This window comes from Colius striatus, chromosome 29 (genome assembly GCF_028858725.1).
Source record: "Colius striatus isolate bColStr4 chromosome 29, bColStr4.1.hap1, whole genome shotgun sequence".
NCBI lineage: Eukaryota > Metazoa > Chordata > Aves > Coliiformes > Coliidae > Colius > Colius striatus.
Genome location: NC_084787.1, coordinates 1,277,575 through 1,292,736, shown reverse-complemented (window position 1 = coordinate 1,292,736; position 15,162 = coordinate 1,277,575). Strand labels below are relative to the sequence as shown.

At 69.5% G+C, this 15,162-nt stretch overlaps 2 protein-coding genes across 2 annotated transcripts in view; both read right to left on the bottom strand.

The window, feature by feature from the left end:
• Positions 1-2,839, bottom strand: part of GATAD2B (GATA zinc finger domain containing 2B) — a 36,331-nt gene extending 33,492 nt beyond the window's left edge. Inside the window, exon 1 of the mRNA XM_062016158.1 lies at positions 2,773-2,839. The gene's annotated coding sequence lies outside the window, so the exon portion shown is untranslated. The remainder of the gene's footprint in view (positions 1-2,772) is intronic.
• A 754-nt stretch (positions 2,840-3,593) lies between these two features.
• On the bottom strand, positions 3,594-14,896 carry DENND4B (DENN domain containing 4B). Its single transcript, XM_062016043.1, is given in 27 exon segments — positions 3,594-4,204; positions 4,557-4,621; positions 4,703-4,868; positions 4,942-5,047; positions 5,133-5,366; positions 5,459-5,582; positions 5,935-6,110; positions 6,256-6,384; positions 6,466-7,008; positions 7,010-7,083; positions 7,175-7,319; positions 7,403-7,531; positions 7,769-7,975; positions 8,128-8,251; positions 8,334-8,694; positions 9,272-9,481; positions 9,561-9,661; positions 9,748-9,923; positions 10,071-10,215; positions 10,324-10,382; positions 10,763-10,829; positions 10,957-11,198; positions 11,288-11,457; positions 11,973-12,042; positions 12,138-12,390; positions 12,661-12,971; positions 14,820-14,896. Coding segments are annotated over 26 exon segments (4,521 nt in total). The 5' UTR covers positions 12,960-12,971; positions 14,820-14,896; the 3' UTR covers positions 3,594-4,058.
• Positions 14,897-15,162: the final 266 nt, after the last annotated feature.

Genomic DNA, 15,162 nt, shown 5'->3' with positions numbered 1-15,162 from the left:
GCTGCCAACCACAGGGACCGGTGACAAATCACCCCAAAACCCAGCAAAAACACCCCCATGTCCCCCAAAACCCAACATCACAGCGAAGGAGCCACGGGCAGTGTGTGACCAGGCTCCCCTGAGGCACCTGGAGATCCAGCACAGAGTCTCTGGGGCAAAGCCAGATGTGCCAGCGAGGTCTCAGCCTGGGGAAGGTTTCTCCTCCGTCTCTCAGTGGGCTGATCCAAAGGGGCTGTAAAAGCAGCAGCAGCCCGTGGCAGGGCCTGCTGGGTGGGATTTCTGTGCAGATTTACAGCCCAGCCCCTTATTTATCTGATTTGGAAGGGGGGAGGAAAACCAGGAAGGTTTGGCCTCGGCACAAAGGTGATGCCTTTGGGTGCAGCAGCCTCAGACACCCCCAGAACCAAACATAAAAGCACCATAAAAGTCCCTCCCTGGGAGCTGATTTTAAAAGTGGCTTTTCCCCCCTCCCCCCTCGTGTCCCCACTTCTGGCCATTGCCCAAAGGGTTTAAAACTGGCTGAGGGGTTGGTGTTGGGCTGGAACGAAGCACAGAGAGCTGAAGAGGGGAATCATTTAACGAAGAAGCCTCAAAGGCAGTGTGAGTGGCTGTTTAAAGGCTCAGTGAGCGGCTCTGGGAAGCTGCTCTCACAAAACCCCCACCGGGAGCCTCGGATGAACAGAAGCCACTTGCAAGAGTTTCCGTAACTCCACCGAGGTGTCTGTCCCTGCTCTCGCCCTCGCAGCCGAAAGGCGGCGGTGAAGCCTCCCCAGTGCTGCTGCGGGATGCTCCCGGGTGGAAGAGGAAGAGGAAGGGCGGGAGGAAGCGCTGAGCCCCCCGGGCAGCGCTGCAAAGATGGATGCTGCCCGTCAGCCGCGTCACCGGCGCGTTCTCGCCGCCTCGTGATCGGGAAAAGCGCCAAAGCGAAGCCTCCACCTCGCGCCCCACACCTCAGCACCCCCCAAAACCGGGTCACAGCCCCCCCCAAGCTGGGCTTCGAGGGTGAGGGGCTTCTCGGTCTCCCTCCCGTCCCCACCGGGCCGTGAGCAGGAATGTAACGCGTTCCACGCACGCTCCCGCGGTCCCGGCGGGGCAGGGGCTCAGCCCCAAACCCCACTGTGGGGCGGCTGGAAGGGGCGTCCCGAGCTCTCCAACACCCACCCGAGCTGAAACGGGGTGTGAGGAGCATCACAGGCTGGGTGAGGTCCAGGCCGAGCCGAGCAGCAGCGTTCGGAGGGGCTGAGGGGGGGAATCTCTCCCTGCACACTCAGACAGCTCGAAGGCAGCCGGCTCCCCGGGCCAGGAGGAGGTTGGTTCCCCGCTGCCAACCACACATCATCCTTCAAAACCACGTTAAATCCTTCCCCACCCCCCCGAGTGAAGAACACCAGAGAAATCAAGAGTCAAAACCTCCCACACCTTCTTCCAGAAGGACGCCGTTTGCCACCCCCCGGGCTCGTGGCCCCCTCCCCGCTCCTCCCCCAGGCTGTCAGCAGCTGAGACAGGCTCCAAAAGGCAAAAAAAACCCAAGAAACCAAGGAATGAAATACAAAATCGCTTTTTTCAGAGGGTGATTTCAGCAAACAGAAGGCGAAGCAGCCAAAGAGAATCGATCCGACCGCATCCATATGCTGCCGCTCTTCCTCCCTGCTTGCAGCTACCCTCCGCTTGCCCAAACCTCCTCCTCCTCCTCCTCCTCCCTTCCTGGCAAAGCACCCTCCTGCCATCAAAGGGACCCTTCTATCTCCGAGACCAAGGGAAAGGAGAGGGTTTGGCACCTCAAATCGCTCGTATTTTTGGGGAACGGAGCAAAAGGGGGAGGGGAATTGTGCTGCCCAGAGTGAAGAAGGGCCCAAAAAGCAGCGTTTGCATCCTGCCCCGAGCCCCGCGGGCTGAGCTGCCCACACGGAACGAGGCACTGGCTGGACTCCTGCTCCACCGTTAAAGCTTTCCCCGGGTGTCCCCCTCCTCCCGGTTTTGACCCAACGAAGCAGCTCCGCGGGCAAGGGGCGGGTGGGGGGTAAAGGACGGAGGCGGAATCCTGCCGGGCAGAAAACCTCGTTTCTAACTCGACGGCGAAATGAGGCTGGGAGAGGAAAATGACCCGTCCCCATCACCTCCCGACCGAGGGAACGGCGAAAACGCCGCGATGGCAGCCCCGAAAGACACGGGAATCGCTCCCAAAAACCGGCAGAGGAGGAGGAGGGAACAAAGCGGGTGTCCCCCCGGGCTGCGGCCGCGCCGAGCCCCCATCACAGCGGGGGCCGCCCCATCGCAGCACCCCCGCCGCCCCCACCCCCCGCCACAGGCCGGGGAGCGGGATTACGGACGTTCCCCTCCCCGAATCCCTCCAGGTGCGCGGAGAAGCGGCCGCTCCCGCCTCTCTCTGTCGCCTCTACTCGGCGGGAGGCGGCCGCCCCCTCCCCGCTCTGCCCTGCCCCAGGGACCCCCCCGGACACACGCACACACAGCGGCCCCCGCACGCCGCGTCCTCGCCGCCCCCGGCCCACACGCCCCAGACCCGGGGGAAGAGCCGACACCCCGTTTACACCGCGGGGGCTCCCGCCAGCCCCGAACCCCCCCCCCGAGCCCCCCAGGGCTCTGCCCCGGCCCCGGGCTCTCCCCGCACCCAGGCGCGCCCCCGCGCCCCGCCTCGCGCCGCCCCCGCGCCCCCTCCGCGGGCGCTGCCCCCGAGCCCCGGCAGCCGCCCCCACCCCGGCTCCGACCCCTCCCCGGCCGCCCCCAGCCCCTCCGGGCCGCCGCAGCGCTCACCTGGCTCGGGAGGCGCCGCCCGGGGGTGGGGGCGGCGGGGGGCCGCGGCGGGGCCGGGCCGGGCCGGGCGGAGCAGACGCGGCGCCGCAGGCAGCAGCCGCCGCGGAGCGCAGCCGGCACCACCACAAACAATGCCGCTGATTGGGCAGCGGCCCCGCGGCGCCGGCCCCGCCCCCCGACCCCAGGCACGACGCCGATTGGAGCGGCGCGACGACGGGCGCGGCGTCCGGCCAATAGGATTCGCCGGCTGCCTCGCCGGAACCCGCACTCCGCTTTTTATTGGCGGGCGGGAGAGAAGATTGGCGGAAGGCTCGACCAATCGGAAGCCGCCGAGCTTCCCCGCGGGGCGCCTTTAATGGGTCCCTGAGCCTGGACATCCGGGTACTGCCGGGCGCGCGCGGTGTCGGCGGACAAAAACCACCCCCCCACCCCACCCCCCTCCAAACCCACCCCCGCGGGGGAATTTGGGCCCAGAGCGGCCGCCGTAGCGCGGCCCACGTGGCGCCCGGCCCCGCAGCGCACGTGGCGCGGCGCGACGCCGCGGGGACGGGCCCGGCCCCCCGCAGTCACCCCCCGGCATCACCCCCCGCCATGCCCGGCCCCGGCAGAGCCGCTCCCGCCCCCCGCAGTCACCCCCCGCCATTCCCGGCCCCCCGCAATCACCCCCCGCCGTTCCCGGCGCGGGGCCGCGCGGAGGCCTCGCCACAGCGCTCGCGTCTTTGCCAGGCTCCAAGATGGCGGCCGTGGCGACGAGCCAACGCTCGGGCACCTCGCTCCCGCCCCCCCGACCCCCGGATCACAGCGCCTGGGGACGCGGCGGGAAAATACCGCAGCGGCTTTTATTTACAGACACTCCCCCCGGGGCTGGGGGGCTCCTATTGCACAGTGCGAGGGGGAAAGGGCAGCCCCCCCCCCCAAAGCCCCTCGTGACGGCCCCCAGCGCCCCCCGTGGGGATTAGGGTGGGGAGCGTGGGGAGGGGGAGCCGGAGCCGGAGCCAGAGCCCCGCCCCAGCTGCACAAGCGACACGGGGGGAATCAATAAATAAAAATATATTAATACTGACATATAAAAGCTCTGGGGGGGGCTGGGGGCTCCCGGGAGGGGCTGGGGACTGCCCAGGAGGGGCTGGGGGCTCCCAGGGGGCGCTGGGGGCTCCTCGGGAGGGGCTGGGGGCTGCCCGGGGGTCTGGGGGCTCCTCGGGGGGCGCTGGGGGGTGCCCGGGAGGGACCGGCCCGGGGCATCCTCAGCCCCGCCCCAGGCCGCTGTCCCAGCGCTGGGGCCGCCTCTAGCACTCGAGGGTGGCCCCGAAGCTCTTGCGGCAGTCCATGGCTTTGGAGCTGGGGGGCTGCGCCCGCCGCCGCCGCAGCTCCTCCCGGCCCAGGCTCCCGGCCAGCTTGGTGTACGCTGACTTGTACTTCTTGTCGAAGGCGGCTGTGGGGACACACACATCAACACACACACACACACAGACACACACATCAACACACACACACAGACACACACACACACACACAGAGACACACACAGAGACACACAGAGACACACACACATCAACATACACAGAGACACTGACTGTCAGCACCAGCCATCCCATGACCCCCCTCACAAACACACCACTCCCCCAGCCCCCCAGTACCAATGTCCATGTGGTCACTCACACTCACACTCCCACTCACACTCCCAGTACCGATGTCCATGTGGTCACTCACACTCACACTCACACTCCCAGTACCGATGTCCATGTGGTCACTCACACTCACACTCCCACTCACACTCCCAGTACCGATGTCCATGTGGTCCCGGCCCAGCGCCGCCAGCGTGAGGAACAGAATCTCCCGGTAGATGCTCCTGGGGCAGGGAGAGCGCCGGGTTTGGGGGTGACTCAGCACTGACACAGCGGGGGGGGGAGGGGGGGGGTCACACCTTTACCTTGGTAGGTGCTGGGGGGCTCCTGGGGCTGCCAGGGTCTCGAGGAAGAGGGAAATGGCCTTGTGCACCTCGCTCAGCCCCACGTGGCTCAGCACGGCCTCCAGGAAGGCCAGGGAGAAGGGGTGGCCGTGGGGCCGCCAGGACCGCAGCCGGGTGGGCACGTTACCTTTGGGGGGACACACATGGAAAGGGAGACCCCACACACACCTCTCCCTCCCCCCCACTGCCCCCAGACTCACTGTGAAGCCTCCAGAGCACGTAGAGCGGGGGGCAGCTGTCGGGTTCGGGGCTCAGCACGTCCCAGAGCAGCCGCACGCGCACACAGGGCGACTCGGGGGGCTGCGCCTGGGGGATGCACAAGGTGGGCACTGGGCTGCTGAGCCCCCCGAAACCCTCCCCCTTCCCCCCTTTAGCACCCCCATGACCTCACCTGCGGGGCTGAGGTGACGTGCTGGGAGCCCAGGAGCAGGAGGGGGAGGTTACTGGGAAGCCCCAGGCGCTGGAAGTACCAGACCAGGTTCCAGTAGATGATGGGGTGACTGTCCACGAGCTCCGGCTGCGCCAGGAACTCGCCCCCTTCGTTCTCCACCAAACTCTCCAGCTCCTTCCGCAGCACCAAAGGGCTCAGGTAGGCGAAAGCCACCCGCTCCGACCTCCCTGGGATCTGGGGGGAGAGGAAAGTGGGGGGAAGACAGGTTGCTGGGCCCCTCGTGGGGCGAGCTGTGTCCCCCCCGTGCCCCGGTGCCGCTGCCGTACCGCCGTGTCCGGGTGCCCGTTGCACAGCTCCGGCTCCGCCTCATCCAGCGCCAGGCAGCGGCGGCGGTCGCTCAGCACCGGGCCCTGCGCCGGGGGAGGAGGGAGGGAGCCGTCCCCAGAGGGGCTGCGGGGGAAAGAGAGGGGGGCTGATGGAAATGGGGGGGCACGGGGGAGGAGAGGGGTGCCCAGGAGGGTGGGGGCACTGGTGGGGAGCAAAGAGGGGGATTGGGGACATCAGGGGGGGCTGGGGACAACAGAGGGGTTTGGGGACATCAGGGGGGGCTGGGGACACTGTGGGCTTCCCCCAGAGGGTGGAAGGATGAGGGGGACTGATGGGCAGCAAACAGGGGGTTTGAGGACACCAGAGAGTATGTGGGACGTTGGGTATTTCCCCAGGGACAGGACGGGGGACCCGTGTGAGCAGCACAGAGGGGATCTGGGGCCACGGGGGGTGGGGACACTGGGGCTTGTCCCACCTGGGGGGCAGCTGGAAGTCGTGGATCTCGATGCTGAGGAAGGGCACGAAGGAGCGGGAGCAGAAGGGGCAGGTGGTGTTGAGGTTGGAGTCGTCAGACGTCCATCCCGCCATCACCTCCTCGTCGTACACCAGCGCCCCGCAGCCCTGGCAGCGCGAGCAGCTCGACAGCAGCACCTGCGCCGCGGCACGCCGGCACCTCAGCCCCATGCCACGCCGGCACCTCAGCCCCACGCCACTGGCACACGGCAGCGGGGGAGCCCCGTGGGACGGGACACGGCAGTGGGGGGGGATCCCCGTGGGACGGGACCCCCCGACTCACCTCCACGGCGGGCGGCTGCTCCTGCCCCGCTGCCCCGTCAGCCGGCGCCTCGGCGGATCTGGCGCTGCCGGCGCCGCTGCCCACCGACGTGTCCGACAGGTCCAGCTCGCTGCCCAGCGACACGGAGCTCTGTGGGACACACGGACACCGGTAAGGGACGGACGGACAGCCGGCCGCAGAGCCCCGGGGCGGGGGACACACGCCGGGTACCTCGGAGGCGGTGGACTCGGGGCGCTCCCGGGGCCGCAGCAGGGTCTGCACGGGGCTGCGGCGCAGAGGGACCTCCCCGTCCCGCTGCTCGGAGCCGCGCCGGGGGCCGGGGCCGGGGGGCTCCGCGCCGGCCGCCAGCCGCACCGAGCCGCGCTTGCCCGGGGACAGCAGCTGCTGCAGCTTGGCGGCCAGCCCCCGGCGCGGCGTGCCCCCCGCCGCCGGCCCCCCGCCGCCCCCCGGCCCCTCCGCGCCCCCCGCCGCCGGCCCCCCGCCGCCCCCCGGCCCCTCCGCGCCCCCCGCCGCCGGCCCCGCGCCGCCCCCCGGCCCCTCGTCCGCGCGGTCGCTCTCGTCCGTGGCGAAGCTGACGTCGGACAGGCTCCCGTCGGCCGAGCCGGGGGCTCCGCGCAGCCGGGGGGGCAGCGGGGCCGGGGGCAGCAGGGGAGGGGGCCGGGGCATCGGGGCCGCCCCCTGCGCGGCCTCGGCCTGGCTGCCGCCGGGGAAGCTGAGGCTGCCGCTCTTCACCAGGCGAGGGGCCGGGGGGGGCGTCCCGCAGGCTGTGCCCGGCCCAGGTGGTCTGTCGCTGCAGCCCAGGACGGGGCGCCGGGGGGGCTCGGCCGCCTGCGGGAGGAGAACGGGGCAGGGGGGGTGTCAAGAAGGGGGGACGTTACCCCAAACTCCCTCCCCACCACCCCCCAGGACCCCTCCTGGCCGTGGGTACCTGCGGCGGCCGCCCGGCGCTGCCGCTGCCGCAGGGGCTGCCGGAACTGCGCCGCCCCCAGCACCACGTTGCGCAGCTTGGCCCAGCGCAGCCGCCCGCTCTGCGTGCCCGCCGGCCACTTGCTCTCCAGCACGGCCTGCAGGGGAGCGAGGGGCAGGGGTCAGGCGCCGCCGGGCTCGGCCTCGCCCTCCGCCGGGGCCGCCGGCCCGGCCCCGTCACCTTGTTGTAGTAGCCGTAGGTGACGGTGTTGGGGACGATGCCGGCGCGTTTCATCTCCAGCAGCACCCGCACCGACAGCACCGGCTCCCCGTACTGCCCGCACAGCTGCATCAGGATGCGGTAGCACACCTGCGGGCAACGGGCACTCGCTGAAGGGGTTTGGGGTTGGAAAAGCCCCTGAAGCTGCTGGAGACCAACCGTGAACCTCCCCCAGCCCAGCCCAGCGCTGACCCCTCAGCACTCACCCCACAGCTCTGGGCTCCCTGCAGGGCTGGGCGCTGCCCCAGCTCCCTGTGCAGCCTGGCTCAGGGCTCACACCCCTCTCAGGGCAATCTGAGGTGCCCAGGGCCCCGGGACGCCTCTCACCTCGTCCGGCAGCACCACTTTGTGAGCCTCCATCTTCCGCAGCACCTCGTAGGCCAGCTGCAGGGCCCGCAGCTTGGCGGGGGCGGCGCGCACGTGGGTGGGCAAGTAGAGGAACCAGAGGCCGTAGCAGTGGCCCAGCAGGCACTTGGCCCACATGTCGGGCACCGAGGAGTATTTCTGTGCCACCCTCTGGGCCACCTTCATCTCCTGGGGACAAGCAGAGGGAGAGGAGGGAGCTGGAGGCGGGGGGAGAGCTGGCACCCTGCAGCCCTGGCTGTTCCCTCTGAGGCCCGGCCAGCTCGTGGCACCGCTGCCCCCCACCTCACCTGCTTGGTCCTGCACCGCTGCCCCCACCTCACCTGCTTGGTCCTGCGTGGGGCCGGGCTGCTGGGCGCGCTGCTCCTGGCCTGGCACAGCTGCGCAACCAGCGGGTCTCGGGGCGGCTCCAGCAGCTCGGGGCGCAGGGTGGGGAACCCGTCGTAGCTGGGGAGGGTGAGGGGAGCAGAGGCTGAGCTGGGGGGTCCCAGGGGGGCGGTGGGGCTGGGGGGGATGGGGGGATGCTCACCGGTACCGCGCTGGCGGCTCAGCGCCGTCGGGACCCGCCGGCTGCTCGGGGGGAGTGATGAACACCGTGTGCTCCCCGCCCCGAGCGTCGTCCAGCTCGATCAGCGGCGTGTCCTCGGGCTTCTCCAGCTCTGCCTGCACCTGGGGAGGGGACAGGGGGTGTCACGGAGCGGGGACGGAGGGGGCTGAGGGGGGTGAAGGGGAGGGAGGACCCACCTTGTCCACGCAGGTGTCGAAGAACTCGAGGCAGGGGTCTCGGTCGCTGGCGAAGGAACAATCCTCGATGAACTGTGTGAAGAGCTGAGTGCGCAGCAGCTGCCCGTAGAAGCGGTGGTACGCCCGCTCCCGGGACTTGAGGAACCCTGAGGGGCAGGGACAGGGTGAGGAGGGGGGTTGGCACTGAACCCCCGAGCGGTGGGGGCTGGATGGCAGCTCTGGGGGTCATCCACCCTGCTACAGCAAGCTCGGGGGCTCAGGAACGTGTCCAGGGGGGTTTGGGAACCTCCTGAGAAGGAGCCTCCACACCCTCCCTGGGCAGCCTGGGCCAGGGCTCCCTCCCCTCAGCACCAAAGCACTTTCCCCTCCTGTGCCTGTTGCCCCTTGTCCTGTCCCTGGCCACCACACACCAAACACCGGCCCCATCCCCCTGACACCCACCCTGCAGGGACTGAGCAGCATTGCTGAGGTGCCCCTGAGCTCAGGCTGCTGTTCCCCAGGCTCAACAGCCCCAGGGCTGCAGCCTTTCCTCCTCACACACATGTTGCAGCCCCTCAGCATCTTGGCAGCCCTGCCCTGGCCTCTCTGCAGCACTTCCTTGTCTCTCCTGAGCTGGGCAGCCCAGCCCTGGCCACAGGGCTCCAGCTGAGGCCTCCCCAGGGCAGAGCAGAGGGGCAGCAGACCCTCCCTCGCTGCCCAAGCCCCGCTGAGCTCAGCACCCACCTTGCAGGGCGAAGAGGCTGCCGGTGTCCCTGCCGGCGGCCGTGGGGGCGATGGGGCGCAGGAAGCCGCGGTAGCCGCGCAGGGCACAGGCCATGAAGCGCAGAAACGCCGCCCGAGCCTCCAGCTCCAGCTGCGCCCGGCGGCCCAGCGCGGCCTCCACGTCGCTCAGCAGCAGCTCCAGGGACGCCTCCTCCCCCGGCCCGCTGTACACTGCCCGGGGCGGAGCGGGGGGACGTCAGGGCCGTGTGGGGCGGGGAATTGTCCCTGGGGGTGGGGGGGACTCACTCACTCTCATCCAGCTGCTGCCAGAGGCTGTGCAGGGAGGCCAGCAGCACCTTGCAGGGCCGGCGGGGCAGGGAGCGTGGGGACAGCAGCTTGCGCTCCTCGCTCCTGGGGAGGGACGGGGGGAGGCGACCTGTGCATCCAGCTGAAGCACTGAGGGGGGGAAGGGGCGAGGGGAAGGGGGGGCCACTCACTGGAAGATGGTGTTGGTGTCCAGGTCGACGAAGATGACGTCCCTGGGGGGCTCGTAGAGGTCGAAGTAGCTGGAGTGGATGCCTACAATGAAGGGCACGGGGGCACACAGCACGTCAGCCAGCGCCAGCGGGCACAGCGGGATGTAGGGGCACTGCCAGCGCAGGGGGAAGATCATCTGGGGGACAGGACAAGGGAGGTCAGTGCCACGGGCCCGGGGGTGGGGGAGAGGTCCCCAAACACCACGGGGGTTCCCCCAGCCTCGTGGTTGTCCCCCGTTTCCTCCCCAGGGCCGGTGACGGAGGGGACACGCGCACACACTCACCGCCACCAGCGCCTCGCCCACGCTGGTCAGGACGTCGGGGCGCAGGGAGTGGATGAGCAGCTTCTGCTCCGTCAGCACGGCCACCAGCAGAGCCACGGCGTTGTCAGGGCCCAGGTTCTGCAGCAGTGTCAGGAAACTGGCACCACTGGGGCAGAGGTGAGGGCAGGGGGACACACACACGTCACTCAGCTGCCTCGAGTCCCCCCTCCCATCATCATCATCATCATCATCATCCCCTCAGCCCAGAGCCTACCTGAGCGGCAGCGGGGAGGACACGGGGCGGCACAGCAGCAGGTTGTCGTATGGGGACATCTGGGAGGACACAGGGGATGGGGTGAGATGGGGGGTGGTGGCACTGGAGTCAGGGGAAGGCGGGACTGGGGTGAGGGGATGGTGGCACTGGGATGGGGGGAAGGTGGCACTGGGGTGGGAGGGGAAGGTGGCACTGGGATGGGGGGGGATGGTGGCACTGGGATGGGAAGGGAAGGTGGCACTGGGATGGGGGGAAGGTGGCACTGGGATGGGGGGAAGGTGGCACTGGGATGGGAGGGGATGGTGGCACTGGGATGGGAGGATGGTGGCACTGGGATGGGGGGAAGGTGGTACTGGGGTGGGAGGGGAAGGTGGCACTGGGATGGGGGGAAGGTGGCACTGGGATGGATACACAGACACACACACAGGATGTGACTCACCTGGACCAGGATGCGCGGCCGCTGCGGGGACGGGAAGGGGACGTTGTGCATGAAGTGTGAGATGTGCCTGTGGGCAGAAGGCGGCTGTTGGCACCAGGGGCGAGGTGACAGGGGCCACCTCCTTGTGCCTTGTGCCCTCCTCCCCCCTCCACGCCTCCCCTGCGTGCAAGCCCGCCCCCGCCCGCAGCGCTCACGTCTCGAGGGGCAGCACGTGGGGCCCCGAGATGGAGTAGCGGTAGATGAACATGAGGAACTTGCGGAAGACGTCGAAGAAAGGCCAGTGGGACAGCACACAGATGCTCTTGCGGGTCTGCAGCGAGCGGCCGCCCACGGGCCGGCGATCCACCACGCTCAGCAGCCCCAGGCGCAGGCTCTGCTTCTCCGACAGCCTCTCCCGGGGAAAGGCCTCGTGGAACTGGATGGCCGCCCCGTACACCTGAACGTGGGGCGGCCGGGTCAAGCCGGGACCCCTCCGCTGCTCCCTCTGCCCACCCCCAGCCCTGAGCTGCCCCCTCCCCGTCCTGCCTTGTCGCCCGAGGCGCCGGTCAGCACGAAGGTGGAGAAGACGGGCAGTGGGTACTTGGTGTCGGCCGGCCAGCTCTCGATGGTGGCTCCCATGGGCAGGCAGAACACGGGCACCGACTCGGGCAGGGGGAAGGACTCACTGTCCTGCTCAGGGTAACGGCCCAGCAGCCCTGGGGGACAGAAGGACAAGCTTCAGCTCAGCATTTCCCCATCCAGCCGAGGAGTCAGGCAGCCATTGAATGGTGGCAGTGGAAGGGCCCTGCAGAGCTGCTGCTGCAGCTAAAGCAGGTTCCCCTGGCTCAGGGGGCTCAGGAATGTGTCCTGGGGAGCTTGGGAACCCCAGAGAAGGAGCCTCCACACCCTCCCTGGCCTCTCTCCAGCAGAGAACTGGGCAGCCCAGCACTGGCCACAGGACTCCAGCTGAGTCTGGAGTCTCTCCCAGGACAGAGACTCTCCCAGGGCAGAGCAGAGGGGCAGCACCTCCCTGGCCCTGCTGCCCACCCTCTCCTCATGCCCCCAGGCTGCCATTGGCTTCTTGCCCACGAGGCCACGTTGCTGCTCAAGGTCAGTTTGTTCTCCCCCAGCCCTGCCAGGTCCCTCTGCAGCAGGAGAAGGGGGAGAGGGAGAGAACACTGGGTGGGCACAGTGGGTTGACCCCCTCCTCAACCTCCTCCAGAGCCCCTACCTGCTTCGTAGACCAACGTGTTGGCCTTGGCCATGGCGATCTTGTAGCACAGGTAGAGGGCAGGGCCCCACTGCAGGGAGGGAGTGGAGGAGGGGGGTCAGCATGGGCCGTGGGGCGGGGGGGGGCAACGGAGAAGAGGGTGGGGGGGAACCCCCCAGCACCCACCATGCTGGTGTTCAGGTTCTTGTCCACCCGGCAGAAGGTGTGTGGGGTGCTCTCTCCCTTGCTGGGCATGATGAGGCAGATGTCAGTGACCCCCAGCGTGTTGTGGCCGTGGGGCTCGGCCGCCCGCCGGTACGTCAGGAAGGTGCGTTGGTGGCCCGGCCCCCCCGAGTTGAGGTTGGCTGAGCGGCTGTAGGGGGTCGTGTCCAGGATCTTGTAGCCCGGTTTTGGGCGGTCTTTGCCCTCATAGTGCACCCTGAGTGGAGAGGAGGGGTGAGGGGGGATCCCTGTCCTGGAACACCCTGTATCCCTGACCCTGCATCATCCCATATCCACCTACCCCAGAGCATCCTCTATCCCTGATCCTGGACCATCCTGTATCCCCTGATCCAGAGCACACTGTATCCCTGACCCTGGACCATCCCAAATCCACTATCCCAGAGCATCCTGTACCCCTGACCCTGGACCATCCCACACAGGGGCACAAGGTGTGTGTCCCTCCCCATCCCCAGCCCTCAGGACTCACCCCAGCTCGATGAGGGGGGGTTTGTCCCGGCTCCTCTTGTAGCAGATGAACATCTGGGGGTTGTTGAGCAGCCCGGCGTTGAGGTCCACGGGGTGGCCCGTGGTGGTGGTCTCGATGCAGGTGAAGCCGTGGGGCACGTCCTCGCCCTGGGAGCGGATGATGACGGCCACGTCGGTGATGGGCTCGCTGGGCCGGGCGGGACGGTGCTGCTGCGTCTCCTCCTCCAGCAGCCTCGAGCTCTCGGTCAGCCCGGCCACCACGAAGTAATCCACCAGCTGGGGGGGCTTCTCGTCCGACATGGCTCAGGGCATCTGGGGACGGGGGCAGAGGGATGGGTGACACCTCAGCCCACAGCCCACCCACCCCTGAGCTCACACAATCAGAGAATCACACAGTCATTCGGGTTGTTAAAGCCCCTGAAGCTGCTGGAGACCAGCTGTGACCCTCCCCCTGCCCAGCCCAGCGCTGAGCCCTCAGCACCTCACCCCACGGCTCTGGGCTCCCTGCAGGGCTGGGCACTGCCGCAGCTCCCTGGGCAGCCTGGCACAGGGCTCACACCCCTCCCAGGAAAGAAAAGGTTCTTCCTAGGAGCAGCGTGGTTGCCAGAGGCAGGGAAAGCTTTGCCTGGCAGCGTGGGGTGCCCAGGGCTGGGCTGCGGGCCGTGGGGCACCGCGGGGCTGACGGGGCAGAGCGCCGGGACGGGAAGCGAAGGGAGGAGGTTTCCGGCGCTGCCGCGACGCACAGGGCGACGTGCTGGGGACCCTCACGGCCTGAGGGGAGGGGGAGCAGCACCCCCAGCACAGCCCTGCAGCTGTGGGGGCTCAGAGAGCCACAGGATCAGGGAATGGTGGGGTGGGAAGGGCCCTGCAGAGCTGCCCCAGCCCCAGCCCCTGCTCAAGCAGGTTCCCCTGGCTCGGGGGGCTCAGGAACGTGTCCAGGGGGGGTTGGGAAGCTCCTTCTCAGGAGCCTCCACAGGAAGATGTTCCATCCCCTCAGCACCTTGGCAGCCCTGCACCGGCCTCTCTCCAGCACTGCCCTGTCTCTCCTGAGCTGGGCAGCCCAGAGCTGGACACAGGACTCCAGCCGAGGCCTCCCCAGAGGGGGGACGACACAACCAGGATGGGACCCCCTCTACCCTGCAGTGCTGGTCCCCCTGGCCCAGTGGCTGTAGCCCCCTCCCCTCCAGAGCCCCCCTGCCCTGCCCAGCCCCCAGCTTGCCCGGGTGCCGCGGGAGGCTCCGCAGAGGCCGCCGGACGCCGCTCAGGGCGGGTTGGAAAGGGGAAGGAAACGGGCGCCGAGGCCCCAACACCCACGTCACCCCCCGCAGCCCCCAGCCCCCTCCACGGCAGCGGGAGCAGCGCCCGCCGCGCCTCGGCCGGGGACGAGGGCCCGAGCCCCCAGCCCCACACACACCGACCCCGGCACGGCCGCGCCGTGGGCCCCGGCAGGAAACCCCTCAGCCTGCGGGCTGGGACCCGGGCGGCACCCACAGCGCCGTGGGATGGCTGGAGCCAGCCCTGGGAGCCCAGGACCCCCAGCCCAGCACCCCGTGACCCCACGGGTCGGATTCTGACCTGGGGCTGCTTAGCCCAGAGCCGTGCGCCAGCAGCCCAGACGGACCCAGCTCCTGACGTGTCTTCCCCTCACCGCAAGGAGGGTCCCTGCAGCACCCCCGAGGGTCGCCCTGCCCCCACGGATCCTCCACCGTGAGCCCCGGGAAGGGGCCTCGCCCCCAGCAGCGGGACGTGGCCCCACCGTGGGGCTACCGCAGGGCACTGAGAGACCGCAGGGGCAGGAGCCGCCGTGCCCCGTCCCTGGGGCAGGATCTGGCCGCCGGCTACGGACCGAGCCTGCCCCACGCCTGCACCCCAAAGGCACACGAGGGGTCCCCGGCCCCCTGCCCCGCAGTGCCTGGGGACGGGTCCCTCTGCCCGCGGCTCCCGGCGCCCCACAGACACCCCGAACGGACACCCCCCCCCCCCACAGACACCCCCCAATGACACCCCCACGGACACCCCCCGCACCCCCGGGGCTGGAGACGCTGGCGTGGAAATGGGGGCAGCGGCAGAGACGCCCCCGGCCGGCCCCGCAGCCCCCGCACAGCCCCGGCCGGCCCCGTGGCTGCCCCCCGCGCCCGTCCCCGCTGTCGCCGCCGGTACCTGCGGGGCCGGGCCGGGCCGGGCCGGGCCGGGTCGCTCCGATCGCTCCTTCGGGGCCGCCGCCGCGCGCCCGCCCGGCCCCGCCGCCACAGCGCCCCCAGCGGCCCGGAGGAGGCTCCGCGGCGCCCGAGGGACCCCCGGGCCCGACCCCGGCACGGAGACCCCCGAATCCCCCCCAGACCCCTGCCCAGCGCCCCCAAAACCCCCTGAATCCCTCCCCAGTACCCCCAGAAGCTGCCAGGACCCCCCTGAATCCCCCCAACACCCCCAAACGCTGCCAGGACCCCCTGAATCCCCCCCCAACAACCCAAAAGCTGCCAGGACCCCCCACCCGGAACCCCCC